This window comes from Alexandromys fortis, unplaced genomic scaffold (assembly GCF_014885135.2).
Source record: "Alexandromys fortis isolate MF-2015 unplaced genomic scaffold, M_Fortis_MF-2015_v1.1 scaffold_125, whole genome shotgun sequence".
In the NCBI taxonomy this organism is placed as follows: domain Eukaryota; kingdom Metazoa; phylum Chordata; class Mammalia; order Rodentia; family Cricetidae; genus Alexandromys; species Alexandromys fortis.
Window position 1 is genome coordinate 4,615,148 of NW_026068026.1, and position 18,584 is coordinate 4,633,731.

The 18,584-nt window shown below is 36.3% G+C and overlaps 1 protein-coding gene across 5 annotated transcripts in view; it reads left to right on the forward strand.

The window, feature by feature from the left end:
• Usp15 (ubiquitin specific peptidase 15) overlaps nt 1-18,584 on the forward strand; it is a 97,135-nt gene that overhangs the window by 58,904 nt on the left and 19,647 nt on the right. For 3 of the 5 annotated variants that reach the window (XM_050163866.1, XM_050163867.1, XM_050163869.1), the window contains one exon: nt 17,474-17,647. In XM_050163866.1, the coding sequence (XP_050019823.1) occupies nt 17,474-17,647 (174 nt within the window). Of the gene's footprint in view, nt 1-10,317; nt 10,464-17,473; nt 17,648-18,584 lie in introns of those variants that run through there. The other 2 variants (XM_050163870.1, XM_050163871.1) reach the window with 2 other exon arrangements.

Here is an 18,584-nt window from a genome sequence, read left to right on the forward strand (position 1 = left end):
ATTTTTAATATAACATCTTCCAGTAATTCAGTAATCAAAAAACAGTGATCATTATATAAAATGTTGTAACTGTTAATAACCTACAGAAGTGTGTGAAAATTAGACTTTCTTATGAGAATGAGTTATGCTTGGCAGTGAGTGACCAATCTTCCAAATTACTCAGTGCAGTTACTCAGTCCTCTACAGACCTGGAAGCAACTATTAACAGAAGCCCCTGTGGTAGCGACTAAGCACGCAGAGAACCTGTTTGCATCAGAGGCACTCACCTTGCAGACACTGGACAGGATTGTTTTTCATGCTTTCCTCCTTTCTATTTGGGCAAAGGAGATGATGTGTCTCTTCTTGTAGAGACAGGACAGTGAGGAAGGAGAACCTGTGGTCCCAGACAGGTGATTTTAGGAAACACTGTATCTGTAGTACACTTGTGAGAATTTAATATTTACAGCTGGAGGAGGAATATATCTCTAAAAGAATGTCCTGCAGTGTGTGGCTTCACTAACAGGGATTTTTTTTTTGTCATGAAAACATGTCTTCATCTCAGCTGAGGAGAAAGTGTGTAACTTGTCTGTTCTTGAGTCTCTGCTAATGAGGAAATTTCTCTATAACCAGTGTTCTTATTAACTGATGGAGACTTAAATGTCTTGTCTATTCTTAACTCATGTCATAATAGAAGGATGATACATGGTTATAGATCATAGGGACATTGTTTTAAGGATCATAAATTAGTGCATCAGATTCTAAAATACAGACTTACTTGTGTATTACAGGGGCTAACACCAGCACCGATTTCCAGGTACAGTCAGTTCTCCGTACCCATGGGTTCTGCATCCAGTCAGCCTACTCTACTGCATATGTATTTAGCATGTATTTTTTGTCATTATTCCTGAAACAGTGCAGTGTAAAGGAGCTGAACAGCATTTGCATTGTATTGCTGTGTATAAGTAATATGAGGATAGAAAATTACAAAGTATGCCAGAGAATACATAGTTACATGCAGAATCCCATTTTATATAAAAATTTTATATAAAAGATTTGAGCCTCCACAGGTTTTGTATCCATGGATATTTAAGAACTACTATATACTTCCTTACTTACTGGGTGCTACCATAATGGTTCCGTCTCTATTAACAGCAGTTAGCAGTAGAATTAAACTGCAGTATCTTGATTTTTTTTTAGTTACTTTAATGTAAGAAAAGTTTGTCTCTAAATATTTTTCCACTTTAACTTGTGTGTATGTGCACATGTGTGTTAGAGAACAACATCAGAATCCGTTCTCTCCTTCTACCATATGGATTCCAGGGATCAAGCTGCACTGTCAGGCTTGGCGGCAGGTGCTCTCACTTGCTGGGCCATCTCACCAGCTCCTTGTCTATAATTTATATTGGGAACTAGAGAATCTGTACCTATAAAAATAAAATGAACAAAAACTGGCTCCAGCATTCCTCCGTTAATATAACTTATTTGCTTAATATAAAAAGGTTTAAGCTGAATTCCTTTACCAACGCATTCCAACATCAGTCAGTATGGTTTTCAGGAAGATTTAAGTTCCAAATTTAGATTCTCTTTTTTTCTGAAAGTAAATTATGGTTACAACATTTCTTCCCTTTCCTCCTCCCAGTCCTTCTTATGTGCAACCCCCACTCCCTCTTTGTTTCTTTGTTGCTGTTAGTGAATTATGTGTGGATGTAAACAAGTATAAAAATACAACCCGCTCAGTCCATTCAGTGTTACTTGTTTGTGTATGGTTTCAGCGCTAACAGGCTGAGAGCTCATCCTTGACTGAGACTGTTTCTCCAGTCTCAGCATTCCTTAGTGTCTGTAGCTCTTTAGCTAGGAGTGGGGCCCCATGAAATTTCACCCTGCCTTGCTAGCTTGTCTATTGGTCATTGGCCAAGTCATATTTAGGCAGCCATGTTGTTAAGGTGTCATGGATAAAGCTTCCTTGTTATTTCTGAGAGACACATTCTCAGCAGATTCCGAGGTCCTCTGCTCTCAGAATCTTTCTGACCCCTCTTCCATAATCAGCCCTATATTCTAAATTGCATGTTGGTATTATCAGATAATAAAAATGTTATAGATTTGGGTTGGCAAATTCTTGAGAGAGTGAAAACCGTAATACTTTGTCTTTTGCCAATTTCTTTTAACTGGATACATTTAAATTTAAATTCTAGTTCAGGCTATGCTTGTTGATAATTTTTTCTCTTTTAATCCCTGGCTGTCTCCTCCTCCCCCTCTCCATCCCTCCCTTTGTTCTTGAGACCATTTTGTTCACAACAAATAGTTTGTGATTTTGCTTTTACATGTAATCAGTTGATTTCAGTATTTATGTATAGTTTATGTAGAAACCATTTACAAAATAATATCACTATTTTACAGTGACCTATAAACTGTAAATTTGGAGCAGGAAAAAGGTTAATGAATTGATTACTAGAATCCCTGTTCAGTGAATCATATCTACAAATAAGGTACTAGCTCTCAAATAAACCCATAGTAAGACAGTCTGAGGTTGAATTAGGTCTTTGAATAATAGTAACAAGTTTTATCCGTATGCTCCAGGCTATTTTTATATCATTTTTATTTTCTTAACTTCTCCCTAGAAGTCAATAAGGTATACCTAAGTATCTCTTTGGTAGATGGATAAGTAAAGTTGAGCTGAGCTCTTATTCAGAACATTCTGTGTGTGTGTGTGTGTGTTTTGTTTTGGGGTGTTTTTGTTTTTGTTTTTAAGTGTGCTCTAATCAGAAACTGAAGAAATGCCTAAGCAGTTAAATGCACTGTAGAGGTCTAAGTCCTCCAGAAGGAGGTGCCCAGGACCTACGTGGAGGCTCACAGTCATCCTTTACTCTAGTTCAGGGAACCTGAAACCTACTTGTCCTCCATGAACATGAGACCTCCCCAATACACATGTATACTTGTAGGCAAAGTACTCATGCGGATAAAATAAAGATAATTTGTTAAAATTATGCTAATCAGATGACAGGAAATTCTGTTAGCACCTTCCATTTTGTTACAGTAAATTACATGTAACAAACTTGACCTTTTTAAGAATGGAGTGTAAAGCTCAGTGGTGTTAAGGGTCTTCACACAATTGTGTAATCATATTGCACACATGTCTATTACGCTTAAAAGACTGTAAAATTCACAGGAGTTCCCTAAAATAACACTCTTGTTTTAAGTCATCATAGCAGTTTCCTTGAAAGTTATATCTACACATAATCATTTGATCATAAGCATGGTCAGTTAACAAACTCAGTAGTTATTTCAGGTAAGCTACACTTGTGATGTCATTTATTAATACTCTACAAATATTTAAGTCCTGTTGAGTATGCTTTACTCTGGTAGGTACTAATTATACCGTGACAAACAAAACGGTTTGTTCTGTCGGGTGATAGTCTAGTAGGGGGAGATGAGTACTAAAGTCCATCATAAGTTAGAACACGCATCGTGAGGAGGAGAAATGAAATGTTATTATAACTCTGATAGCTGATAGCTCTGATAGAGTCCTGATAGCTCTTAATTTATCCTGAGTGTCATGCTTCTCAGACATTCACATTTGAGCTGTGGCCAAAGAGTAGGTGTGACACAGGCAGGTGTGGATTGAAGTTAGAGGGAATAGAGTATAAAGTCCCTAAGATGCACCATGTTTGAGGAACCAAAAAGTGCTGTGAGGTAGTAATAAGTGAAGTGTGCAGTGAGGACAGATGTACATATAAAAAAGACCAAGCCAGATGACGGAGAATTCTGTGAACAGAATTATCTGTGAACGAGTTACAAAGATACTCACAGTTTCAGACTTCCAAGTCTTATTTCTTAGCTGTTTTCTTTGTTTCTACTCTGAATCCTGCCTGTGAAATTTCCTTAAACCTAAGGAAACTCTTTCCTGTTCCTCTGACCGTTAACACTACCTTTTCATTTGGCTTCATCCTGGGCACAGAGAAGGTGGCTCCTTGAGTAAACTGTTTGCCATGCAGGCTTGAGGACTTGTTGGTATTCCCCAGCACCTAAGTGAGATGCTGGGCATGTAATCCCATTGCTGGGAAGCAGGGAGATGAGGATCCCGAAGGTGAGCTCCAAGTTCAGTGAGAGTCTCTGTCTAAAAAGATAAGATGGAAAGCAACTGGGGAGATATCCATGGTGACCTTGGGCCTCCACTGATATGTGTGTGGCTGGTTGTGCACATATACACACACACACACACACACACACACACAACATAGTTTGTCCTTAAAACCATGCAGAGTCCTATATCATGTAGGCCTGATGCATTATATCCCACCATTTTTCAAATTTACTTTATCTGTAATGATTCACTGGACCAAACATGCTTCTGCTTTATGTCTGTGATAATCTTCCTTTAAGTGTCTGCGTCTTTCCCCTCTGACTTCGCTAGGTCTCTAACAGCCAAGAAGAAGGCCCTTGCCCAAGCACCCTATAGAAAACAGTAACTGCTTTCCTCACATTCTGAGTGCAGCTCAGGACCATCCCATCTGCGTGCTATTTGTATTTAAGGGGCTTTTGTTCAGCTCTCTTCTCTTTTTCCTAGCTCACCCAGGTACTGTTAGTTACCACTAATCCCTAGACCTGGAATAGCATCTCAGATATAGAGAACACCAAAATTAAGGAAGGATAAAAGAAGTTCTAAGTACCTCTAGTTTCTGTCTCTTACATTAAAGTAATGAATATTAACACTGACAAAATTATAGTAGTGGAAAAGAGGTAAATATAGAGCTACATTTGGGTAGAGAGAAGATTACGAATTAATTTTAGGTGTTTGTTTCATTTTGCTTTATGAAAACTACAGGCAAATAACCATAAGTAGCCAAATATTCTTGTTTGAGAGTGTAAGTCAGAAGTCTAAAATGGAAAAAGGAAATATGGTACAGATAGTAGTTAAAATCATAAAAGCTGTTGCATCTAAAGAGGACATCTTTAGAAGCCCTACAGTATTTTATTGAGGAAAGGCACTTAGGTTTGGTAGGAGAAAAAAAGAATTGTGAATACAAATATTTTCTAGATTTTTGTAATGAATTATTTTATCTCCAAAAAATAGCATCATTCTTAGGATTAGAATGGTGTGATTGGGGGCTTATTTGGGATCATGCGGCACTAATTTAGAATGACATTAATTCGTTAATTTGAGTTTTTCCAAGCAATGTTTACTTATGTGGTACATGAAACAAATTTACTAAATTCATCTAGAGAAAAATGAGCAAAGTTCAACTGAGAAGAGGGCAAAGCAACCAAGAAAATAAACTAATTGTTTTACTAGTTACTTTATCAGCTGAGAAAAAATATCCATTAAGTATCTATTACAGACTCATACAAACAAAAGACAATACCTGTCTCTGGACGTTCATGGTCTATTAAGTGTAATAGACTTAGGAATACCAAAGGTATATCAGAATACATGATCTACATAATATTTTGAGTATAAAAAAGCCATCAGAAAATAAGTGGTGCTTTACTAAGAAGTGGATATTTTATTTTATTTTATTTTACTGCTTTTAGTGCTGTTGATCAGACTCAGTGCCATGCACGTTAGGCAGGTCTCTACCACACTTCAGCAGATAGTGCCTTTTGAGTTAGCTTTTTAATTTATTTTGTAGAGAACATTACTATTCATCTTGTTTCAGGTTATCTATCCTGCGATACCATAGCAAGATATTACCAGAGCTACAAACATTACCTCATGTCTTATTCCTGTTTTATTTCTTTCATAAAAATCAAATCTAGGGCTGGAGAGATGGCTCAGCGGTTGAGAGCATTGCCTGCTCTTCCAAAGGTCCTGAGTTCAATTCCCAGTAACCACATGGTGGCTCACAACCATCTGAAATGAGGTCTGGTGCCCTCTTCTGGCCTTCAGGCATACACGCAGAAAGAATATTATATACATAATAAATAAATAAATATTTAAAAAAAATCAAATCTACTTTACCACAGCGAAAGCTCGCCATTCATGTACTCAGTGTGTGTTAGAATCCCGTCCATCCTATTGATACTTTTTCACATGTTGAAATGCTTAAAAAAAAAAGTCACATAAAATATTTAGCATAATTTACACTGGTTATTTATAGTATCTCTGTTTTATACCTGATTTTGTGTTTACTAGATTTGACTGCCTCAGTTTTGCTGACATTGATGTAATAGAAGGGTTATGAGTAATTGCTAAGAGTTTTTCTAAATAATACATATTTTGTCAGGAGAATTATTTCAGTGTTTGTTTTTCAAAGAAAACATTATTACTTCATAGGAAAAGCCTTCTGAGAGAAATAAAATGTAATTCCAGATTCCTTTTATTCATAACTGTATTATCATTGAATGTTATACTAAAAATAATAATGCATGTGTCGTAATTACCCTGCCACCTACCTGGAGTCTGCACACTTTCCCAGCCTATGTCTCCATTGTCCTTTACTTAAACTTTCTTTCTTCACTATTTTTTCAGCTTTATATACAGGTCTTTAAAATTTTTTGAGGATAGGACTAGGAGGACCCATGACCTTGAAAAGAATAGTCTGCTCCTTCCACTTTGTCATTGCTATTTTGGAGTTCTCATTATACTGTGAGCTGTCAGCTAAGTTGCATGGGTAAACACATGGTTTTTCAAGCCATACTGCCAGGATTCAAATTGTAGCTCTGCCCCTTTATAATTGTATCACCCTGGAAAGAAATTTCATAGTTTCTTTATCTGAGAGAAAGAGCTTAAGACATACTTGACACATGAATAGTCTGTGTCAGCTGATAGTAGTCGGATACTCCTTCACAGAAATTACCTTTTGTTCTTTATTGCCCCCTTACCTTTGAAATTTTAATATCTATTTATATACTGACAAGTCCCAAATCTGTCCCAAGTATAATTCTCCCTCCTGAGTTTCAACCTTAACATAGAAATGTTCAGTGAATATTTATGCCAAGGTAGCTTACAAATGTCTCAGAAGTAACATGTCTATTAACTCTGGCCCTGACCCTTTTTTGGTTAGTTGATTGTCGTGTGACTGACCTAGAACTTTCTGTTTAGACCAAGATGACTCTGAGCTCACAGCAGTCCTGTCTGTCTCCTGGGTGCTGGGATTGTTGGTACATACCAAAACATTGGCTTTTCTTATACTTTGTGCTAGATAACCACTAACTCAAGACAAAACCTGAGACTCACAGTCCCAAGCCCTGTTGACTACATCTTACATGCACTTACATTGGTCGTTTCCTCTACATGTGCACTATTTCAGTACTCAGCTGCTCTTATGATGGGAAACACCAAAATATATCTACAGGTCATCTCTCATGCATCATTTATCATCTTCCAGGCCATTCAGTATACTGCTTCAAAATTCATTGTTAATTTTTTTTAGATAACCTAAGAATAAAATTTAAATTGTAACCAGCTTATCTCTTTAGCCAGATCAGTCTAAAGGTCTTCGAGTTCTTAGAATTTATGCTGTGTCAGATTTCTTTGTCTACACTTTGAGCGCTCCCCGTCCTGTCCCGTTCTACTGAACGACCTACAGTGGTCATTGTGAAAGCAGAGGCTGTTGTTAATTTCTTTTATGTCTTCAGGATTTGGTATGGTACCAGATAATAATAATAATAATAATAATAATAATAATAATAATAATAATAATACTAGCACAGTGTTTCTCTCAGCTTCTGTCTTGTCTGTGGTGTCACTGATGGTCAGTGATGGAAGAGTTTCAGAAATTATAAGAGATCAAAGTCTTCTGTGTCAATTTGATAGAGTAATTTTATACTTTTGTAATAATCAGACATGGTTTTTTATATGGTGTTTTTAATTTTTTTAATTTTGTTTGACAAAAGTGCCAATCTTTAGTGATTTGGAAGGGTTTTTTTGTTTTCAAATGATCACTCCACAAATTGGTTTGAGAAATACTGCATTAGAAAAAAGTCATTTACTAGACATGTACTTGACTTGTACCTGAGTAGTAGTATTTCTAGAGCTGCAAAAGAACTACAGAAGAGCTCAATAATTTAAAGAGAACTCTGACATACAATAGTTAACGCCTTGCAGTTGAAAGATGAAAGCATTATAAACAAATATTATGTAGACATTATAGTTTGTGCCCCACAAATGTAACCAATGTGATTACAAATGGGTTGGATTGCCTTGTTGGTCACAACATGACAGGCTGGACCATCACTGCATTGCAAGGAATCTCCCTAAGAATGTCACTCTTCCAGAATATTAGTCCTACCATTATAGTTCTTTTGAAATTCTGGTTTTCAGTGATAAATACTTGTGGAATAATTGCTTAAATTTTTTCTTACAAAAATAATCTAATGCTTCATAATTCATGTTATCACATAATACTTCTGTTTATTGTCAGTGCAGGCGTCTTGTAATGAGTTGGGACATAGAAGTTCATGACTTCATTGTTTCTCTTAACAAGTATAATGATGTTTTTTCCCATTCCATGCCGTTGAACGTTAAAACAGTTAACAAATCACACAATTCTTAATATTTATCTAAAAATGTTTCTGTACTGAACATTATGGAAAAGGAATAAATACTGAAAAAATTAAGAAACCATTATTTTCTTAATTCCTTTTTCTATTCTTAACTCCTTTTTCTATCTTGCTTACAAAAAAAACATTTAGTGTCTCAGTCTTAATGAGTTAAGAGGTCATTTCACGTTAAAATGAATTAGTCGGCTTTGAAAATAAGTAGAGCTTACACTTTGTTAAAATTATTTGAACCTTATGGTTTTTATTTGTTTTCATAAAATATGTAAATAGAAATCACTAATGAATAGCCTATTGCTAAGAATGGTTTTAATTAGCTAATTGCTGTGGAGGCCTAGAAGTGTTAAAACTTGATTAAAATACTCCATACCTAAAGTCTGTAATAGCCTCATTGGTAGTGTAGTTCATCACAGACTTGTACATATGCATTCAGAAGGAATCTTCTATTCAATTTCATGTGCTCTTCAATATGAATATTCAGTTTCTTGTGCTGTTCAAAAGAATTATGACAACTTTTTTAGATAGTGACATCCATAGTTAAAGAATGTACTTGCTATAAGTAATCTGTAGGGTAAATATATACTTTATAGTAAGGAAGGGGCATACTTACTTAAGTAATATTTTTGATAAATTTAGGATTATCCTTTCTAAATGTTATAGATGAAAGAGGAGGAAAGGGATTAATATTTCTTTGCTATCTAACAAAATGTATGTCATCATTTGTCATACTTCCAGAACTTTGATGATAATTTTTTATTGGATTTGATACAACGTGAAGAAACACCATGAGGAAGGAATAAAGTGAGACATTCAGTGAAGTTTGGTTTCATCCCTATCATAACCCTAGGAGTTGCACTATCAATGATGGTGTAAAAAGAGCATCCTTACCTGACCAGAACACTCCCTTTGAGTATGTGTTCACTAGGCTGGATGTGGTAGCAGGCTCTTGTCATTATGTAGGAGGCTGAGGTAGAGAGACAGATATCCAGGCCACCCTGAATCGTAGCCAGACCTCAAAAAGATGAAACAGAGTGAAGTAGGGGAGTAGGCAGAGGAGGGGGTTTTTCTTGTATAAGATCCCAGTGTTTTCAGTAGAGGTAACTCATACCTTATTGACTGCTTGAATGGGGGGGGGGGGGGGGGATAGCTAGAGCAAGAAATAAATGAAGAAAAGTATATCTGCTTTTATTTGCCAAATTTGTTCTCTTTTGAAAAGCTTGGAAAATATAAAGCTAAAAGAGCCATAATTGTATTTGCTTCACAAAGTAAGTTTGTAGGGATCCTTAGAATTTATGTCAAGGGTGTTGAGATCTTAAATTTCTAGAAGAAATTTTAAAAAAATAAAAGTATCAAGTTATTAAAAGACTCATTTTTTAATCACCTTGACAAAGCCCTATGTGTGCAGCTCATCACATGGATGCTTGCCTTAGACTTCCCAGTGGCTGCTGTCTGGGTGAAGAGCTGCAGGCAGTTATTTTGGTAAGAACAGAGTGCCATTCAAAATGCTCATAATGTTGTCACAGCAGGGAGGACAACAGTTGACACAAAAATCAATTGAAGTAAAAAAGGAGTCTTCAGTCACTGCACTTAAAATTTAGAAAACGTTACCTGAGAATATTCTAAAATGGTTGTAAGCATATATTACTTGGGGTTTTATTTTAAAATCATAAGAAAATAAAAGCAAGTCCCTTATTGGGATTGGGTTTTTATTTTCAGTTTGAAGGAGTAGCTGTTTTTTAAAAAGTGTTGAGTGACATTCATTTTGATTAGTTACAGAATAAGTTGCAAAACTCAAAAGCTTTAGGTAATGAAAAATTAAGTGTGTTTTCTTTCCTGTTCTAGTTACCGGTTTACTAAAGTAGTGAGCATACATGAGCACTTGAGAATTGGGCTACTGGAGCACCTGAGCAGAGAGGGAGTGGTTCACATTCAGCTTTACAAAAGACAACTTTCTCTTTTTGAAGGGGATTACTTTGACTATTTTCCAGGTACTGGGGAAATTCCAGATTCATTGCAAGTTATGGGATGGCTATTAATTATTCATATGTTGGTTTTACACTCGGTTTGGGTTGTATAGTAAGATTTTGAGTTCTTCAGTTTAATCAAAAAATAAATAAAATAGAAGTTTATTAAGACTCAAAATAAATCACCTAAAAGTTTTTTCAGAGAATTCAGGAGACATAAGTCTCACTGGCCAGAACATAACTTAGTGACAGATTAAGTCTTTATTTTCAAATACTAATGTACTTATGAAAGGATATGTGTGTGCATATAGCTATAGCAAGAAATATTAGGTGCAGTGCATCCGTCATTTAAGTAACTAAACATTTCACATAGTATTCTAGTTTTTAGAATGTTGGGCTAAGTTTTAGATAATTCTTTATAAAATACCTGAAGTGTTCTGTATTTATTTTACTGTTCTTGAGGGTTGCAGAGGATAAAGTTCTATTTACATTGAACCATATAGCAGAGTGCCCAATGGGTGAGACATTTGAGTATCTAGAATTCCAGTAGAATTTTTGCTTGGTTCCTGGCTAAAGATTTAGAAAAATAGTTTTAACTTATATAGATGTAGTTTTGTAGATACTGAGGCTTTGACAGTCATCATTTTCATTCTGAAGCTTACATAATGCCTCTTTAAGCCTTAAGAGGACTTTTTGAGCTGGGCTGTGGTGACACACATCTTTGATCACAGCCGTCAGGAGGCAGAGGCAAGCGGATCTCTGAGATCAAAGGCTAGCCTGACCTACAGAGCAAGTTCCAGGACATCCAGAGCTACACAGAGAAACCCTGTCTCAAAAAAAAAAAAAAAAAAAAAAAAAAAAAAACTGGATTTTTTGGACATATCTAGCTTTTGGATAAATATTATTATAAGCAGGTGTAAGTTGTGTCCTTTTGTGTCTCTTCCTCTCCTAATGTTCTAAGGACCATTTCTGGTCTCTACTTGATACTGTCATTCAGCTAACACTTTCTTGAGCTATTCAGCCAGCATTGTGCTAGATCTACCGCGGTGACTAACACATTGATGCTGTCAGCGAATTGGAAGTACAAAGTTCTCCCTGAGGAAGGATAAATACTAATTACCCCTTGGTAGACTAAGGTGGGGCACTGTGTGTGAGAGAGCTCTCCAAGGAGTGCACGCAAAGGCTTGTTCACTACATTAAACTAAGGGGTTATAGTAAGACTCCGAATTTAAATTGAATAATAATAAATTTGCAGTTTCCAGTATAAAATATACAAGCCCCTTTGAGAAACAGATATTGAGCAGTCATTTCTCACTGTCATTTGTTTTTCTCCCCCGTATCATGTATTTATTTCTAATTAGTTCTTTGGGAATTTTGTACCATGTGTTTTGATCACGTTCACTCTGCTCAGCCAACTCTTCCAGATCCAGGAACTTTGTGTCGATTCTTTTTTCATTGTTTGTTGGTTAAACTCATTCAATCCAATTTATGTTGCGCTTATATTTCTGAATGTGTGGCCTGCCACTTGTCAGGGACTCTCTCTTAGAGAAGACTGTCTCTCCTTCCCTAACAGTTATCAGTTGTCCCTAGCTCCTTGGCTACGGGTGACACTTACTGTCCACCTCCATCTCCATGCTGGGATTTGGTGTGCCTTTGCTTGCCTGAGTCTTGTTCATGTTGTCCTGTGTCCATCACCTTTCTGACTGTTTCTCCTCATCAGGAACTTGCTATAATAGCTTTTATACTCAACCTTGAGTTGTCTCCCATCACTCTGTCATGAAAGCCAAATTAGTAAAGGCAAAAAGATTACCATATATACACCAAATATGAAATTTAATTATTCATCCTTAAATTTCTGTTGCTCTTGACAATATGTTACACTGTTAGCTTGTATGGAATCAGTTTTTAAATATTTAAATATAGAAATATTTAACCTGGTTGCTAAGTACCTTACCTATTCATTAACATAAGTTGTTTACTTTTTCCTCTTTTGCATTGAGTTGAAGATACTATTAAGAATCTCTTTTGTGCCAGGTGGTGGTGATGCACCTTTAATCCCAGCACTCGAGAAGCAGAGGCAGGCAGAACCCTGTGAGTTCAAAGCCAGCCTGTTCTATAAGAGCTAGTTCCAGGACAGTCTCCAAAGCTACAGAAAAACCCGTCTCAAAAAACAATCAAACAAAAAACCCTTTTGTCTAGTCTCTGCTTTATTACTTTATTTTTAATTAGTATAGATATTTGTACATGATAGTAATTTCATAATGGCATTATCAAGCATGGTATTACTTTATCTTTAATATCATCTTCAAAAAATTTCACCTTCGTTTGAGGAACAAACTCTAAACCCAAATATAATGAAAACAAAACATGGCTTAAGATTTTTATGATTTTTTTTTCCCATACTGGGAAAGCTGAGGGAGGAGCATCAGGATTTCATATTCAGTTTGGCTATATAATAGAACCATATCTCAGAAAATATTATATGCATGTGTGTCTTAATATCAAATCATTTTTTCATATTTGGGCCCCATTTTATTATAAATAATGAGAAGATCTAACTTTCTTGATTTTGATATTTGACAGAGTCAGGTGGCTGAATGTAAGGAAATAAGTGCATTTACTCATACATGCATCTGGTTTTTCATATAATGTGCTCATATATGCTTTGGTTTTGCTAACAACGACCATATATGTTAAGAAATTAAAAGTTTTACTTAATTGTACAGTCAAGGACATGTTTAGGTTACATACGATACGAAAGACTGTTAGTCCATATTCTATTATCTAGTATTCCTAGTATCTTTTAAGTCTAAGAGGGTAATTTCCTCATTTAAATATAGAGAAACATGTGCACGCGCACACACACACACACACACACACACATTAAAAAGGAGTTATTCTTTAGAACATTATGTGCAGTGGCAGCCAGTCTAAGCATCCTATTTCAATCATCAAAGGCTTTTTCATTTTAAGATAACATCGTATGAAAACACTAAATGATACAATAATTTCACATCAAACAGCAACACAACCTAGCTTAAGAAACTGTCTGCTGCTTTTCTCCCCAAAACATGGGTTGAATGGCACCTGTGACACAGAGACACTTGGATGCTTGACCTTAATTCTATCTTGAAATGTGTACCCAAAGTTATAGTAACTGGTCCTTACTTGATTTAAAGAACACAACTTGTAAATGTACCGATACTTGGAAGATTAGAGAAATTTCTGACATCACTTAGAATTTAAGCTAATGTTATTTGTGTAATTAGTAACATGGTTGGCTAGCTGTTGGATCTCTGTATTCATGTGATTTTATAAGTTGTTAGAGAAACAGAACTATGACATCTCCATAAGTAGTCCAGGCCCCTACGTGTTAAGAGTATTTGTATTTCATTCTTTAGTGTGGCGGTACTGTTCAAACTGACTTGTGTCCCTGTGAAAATAAGAACTAGTCTAGAGGATCAGAACAGGTTCACTGCAAAGCCAAGAGAAAGCTCAGACATAAAGGTGAAATGGGTTCAATACATATTGTCCTTTTGCTTTCATCCTTGGGCTTTTAGGGTGCTTTTGAAGTCATTCATTATAAGCAAATATATACTTACCACATGTGCTAAGATTTTATTAGACAGAAATTGAATACTCTGTTAAATAATGAGAGAAAGGAATAAAAACTGAGAGAATAAATTAGTAAATACAGGCAAAACATTTTATTAAACATATGTATTTATTATGTATGACCAGTGCCAAGTGATATATTCAGTGCTGAAGATTACAGATATGAAAGTTACAGCCCATATGACATAGATTAGCAACGATGTTACAATATATGTAAAACCAGTGCTATAGTGAAAGTGAACTGAGCAGTGTGCAAGCCCAGCAGGAAACATTGTTGAGGATCTGAAAACACATACCCGGCAGGATACCCAGATCTCATTTAGATGATGGAGCTAATAAGGCATGAAGATAGGTTTCAGATAGGTGAAGTTGTGCACATTAGGTATCGAGAAGAAGCATGGAAGTTAAGAGACTGTCAGTGAACAAAGTAATTAAAGGCATTGTCGAGGACATAGATGAATAAGAGACTTGTCTGAGAATTGGTGTTCTAGTATGACTGTAAGAAGTTATTAAAGGGTTGTTTTTTATTTTTCAAGACAGAGTTTCTCTGTGTAACAGACCTATCTGTCTTGGGACTCACTTTGTAGGCCACACTGGCCTCGAACTCACAGATATTATCCTGCCTCTACCTTCCAAGTGCTGGATTAAGGGTGTGTGCCGCTACTGCCGAGCCTTTTTTTTTTTTTTTAAGATTTATTTTTTATAAGTACTCTATCTACTCATACAACTTTATGTCAGAAGAGGACATCAAATCTCACTATAGATGGTTTTGAACCACCATGTGGTTGCTGGGAATTGAACTCAGGACCTCTAGAAGAACAACAGCCAATGCTCTAAATCACTGAGCCCTCTCTCTAACCTGTTAAAGGTTTTATAGCAAGGCAGTAACATAATTAAACATAGTTAAAAGACCACTGGTAGAGAGTTAAAATTTTTTTTGTATTTGGAAGGTCTTATAAGTTAAGAATACACATGAGCCGGGCAGTGGTGGTGCACACCTTTAATCCCAGCACCGAGGAGTCAGAAGTAGGCAAATCTCTTTGAGTTCGAGGGCAGCATGGTCTCTCTACAAGAGCTAGTTCCAGGACAGACTCCAAAGCTACACAGAGAAACCCTGTCTCAAAAAAAAAACAAAACAAACCATGAATAACTTAGTAAAAATAAAGTTCAGAAATTATTCATGTTTGCACCACTTACTTTTTAGCAATTTAGAAACGCTATAAATTTGGTTTTTTGTATAAGTATAATAATTAATTATCGTAACCCTGACCAAATCAAATAGAAGATTTGGAACTAGTGCTAGTTGTTATATATTGCTGTGACTGCCTCTTAGCCTAATTTTCTGTTTTGTGTTGATCCTACTTGTGGTAAATCAGAGGATGCTGCAAGGTGGCCACATCTGTGTTCTGATGTGTTCTCTATTGCCTGACCCTTCCTCCAGTGCAGGGTTTATAATTGAAAGTAAAATGTCCTACAAAAGAAGAAAATGAAACTCAAGTGGAGTATAAGATTTTTGAAGCATAAAAGGACTTGAGAACAAGCAGGCAGTATTCTTTCCCTTCCTTACTGTCTACATTATAAACTCCCTATGTATTTCTCTCTTACAACAAAGCCTGTACTGTAGGCAAACGTAAATGACTCTAAAGACCTGCAGAGCCCAACCCGGATCATAAAATAATGACTAAACCTAGTAGTGGTCAGTAATCATAGTTGTTCTAGAGACCAAGACAAGAAATGAGAAGTTCAAGGCCTGTTTGTGATACAGAATGAGTTCAAGGCCAGCCTGGGCCACTGAAGATCTTGTCTCACAACCAGAAGTGCAGTGCAATAAGAGCACGGGTGGAGCTCAGCCATAGCAGGTGTCCATATTCTCAAGCCTCTTAGATGAGCTAGGAAGAGGGGAGGATCTGACAGTGAGCTCCAGCCGGGATACTAATACGTTTCCACCTTCATCTTGAGGGGTGGGGCTAGACTACCAATTTAGACTACATTCAGATTTTATAGATAATTATGATTACTTAGCAAACATAAGTTGATTTTTTAAAAAAAAACGAGTATCATAATTTACTTGAAAGAACTAAAAGTAGAATATGCCTGCCTAGTCTTTTGACCAGACTACATAATATGCTCTTAATTTAAATTACCTGTATGAACCCAGCAAGCTGAACCTTTCAGAGCTCCAAAGCCGATTTAACTTAGTTGCACACTATTTCTCCAAAGCTTTGATTTCCATGAATATTGATTGACACTCTGAACAAAGTGGTTTTTTTAAAAAATTACATGCAAGCAGCGGTTTCTTATATAGCACTTTTGTCACTGGACTCCAAGACAAACGGATATATATGGCCGTTTGTACGACTTACGTGATTGTATGTGTATGTGACACATTGCATATTCAAACATTTCTTAATAAAGTAACTTGGCTCTTACTGAGGTCAGATTATATACATCATCAGTTTAAAATTATTCTATCATAAGGTAAAATATTAGGGGAAGATGTGTTTCTACCATCTTTAAAAATTTTTTTCTTCAGGAATTAATTCAGATTAAGAGTGGAGAACTTTTGCAGCTTTTATTTTTTCATAAAAGAAAATTGGATTGTTATTAGAGCTATCAAAGAACACACCCAGGGTCTGCCTAAAGTTTGTCTTCCTAGGTTACTACTGGTCAGCACTACCCTTTCTAAACACTGCTGCCAGCCACACGACAGGTTTGAAAACTGTTCTTTTATGGTAAGGCACTGGCTGCAGAAGCAGTGAGTACAGTTGTCGTCCTGGTATCCATGAGGTATTGGTCTGAAAACCCACAGACACACAGAGTGTTTTCTGTTATGTGGCTTATATTACCACATACCCTGAGTATCTCCTCCTGTAGATTTCCAGTCATCTCTGGCTTGCTTATAATGCCTTTACATTGTCCTGACTAAAAAGTGATGACAAGAAACAACTTTGGTCAGTGTGAATGTGGTTTTTTTTTTCCTCCAAATGTTTTCTTATTTTTAATTGATTTGAGTCCATGGATACCACGAACCATCTGTACCTCTTTTAAGTGATTTTTTTTTCGCGTGCACACTATCTCAGTTTTTACCTACTCAGGCTAATTTGCAGGTGCCTGGATGATTAGACAATCCATAATTTCTACCAATCAAGTAAAAGAAGGAAAGAAAACTCTGAGCTTCTCTCCCAGTTATCAGGTAGTTTGGTGTGGTTAAAATTAATGCAGATTTTGCAGCAACAAACATTAGTATTTTTATTTAATTTAAGTAAATGATTGAAAGCTTGGGAAATGAATAATATGAGTGCCTCATTTGAGTGTTTGACAGTTACCATTGATTTTTTTCTGTATGTGTTATGGTAAATTGATGTTTTTAATTGTGTATGTGGTTACCTTTACTTTAAAATATATTTTGTTCATTGCAGTGTTTGAGCAACACACCTCCACTTACTGAATATTTCCTCAATGATAAGTACCAAGAAGAACTGAATTTTGACAATCCCTTAGGAATGAGAGGTGAAATAGCTAAATCATATGCTGAACTGATCAAGCAGATGTGGTCTGGAAAATTTAGCTATGTCACTCCTAGAGCATTTAAGGTTAGTATGGTAAACTTATTCTCAGCATGTCTGCTCCTGTCCCTGGGGCGAGGGCAAGTGGGATCCTCAGGTGAAAGGGATGAAGTCCCTTTCCATCGTCTCCCGGTCTCCACCCATTTGATACAAAACTTCAGGACATAGCACAGGATGGGTGGTTAGGACTTTTTGTTTGGCTTTTGTTTTCTTAGTATCTAGAAATGGGCTGGAGAGGCATGTCTCAGGGGTTAAGAGCACTTCTACTTTTCCAGAGGACCCGAGTTTTTAGCACACAAGTTGCCAACACTAACATCAGGTCATTTAGAAATGTCTGTAACTCAAGCTGGAGAGGATTTGATGCCCTCTCACATGCAAACACACACACTCATAATTAAAATTAAATCTTTATGAATAAGGCTATCAGTAGAGGGAAGGAATAATAAGATGAGCAAATAAAAAGACATTATGGTTTAAAAGGGTTCAGACTCTGGAAACCCTACATGAATATTTTATGTGATACAAGAATTTCCTTCAGGCATGCCATTAAGTCTCAGTAATCTAGCTTATCCTTATAGTTATTGTAGATTGTTCTAAAAAATCAGAATGAAACTAATCTGCAAATTATATCTTCAATGGTTCTTACACTTGGATGTGTGTATGTATGAGGTGGTTACTTCTTAGATCTCACACTCAGTTATTGTAAGCCATAGTCTTTATAGGTAAGTGGCATTCGTAGACCATCTACTAGAGAATATCTTGTTAATTAGCTACCAGTTCTTAACAAATGAGTCTGAACTGGAGATGGCTATGCATTCAAGAGCACTGGCCGCTCTTCCAGAGTACCAGGGTTTAGTTCCTAGCACCCACATAGTAGCTACCCACTGTAAATGGAGACTGCATTTGCGTTTCCTGGCTGCCCTGACCCAATCACACAGAAACTATATTATAGTTTGGCTAATGG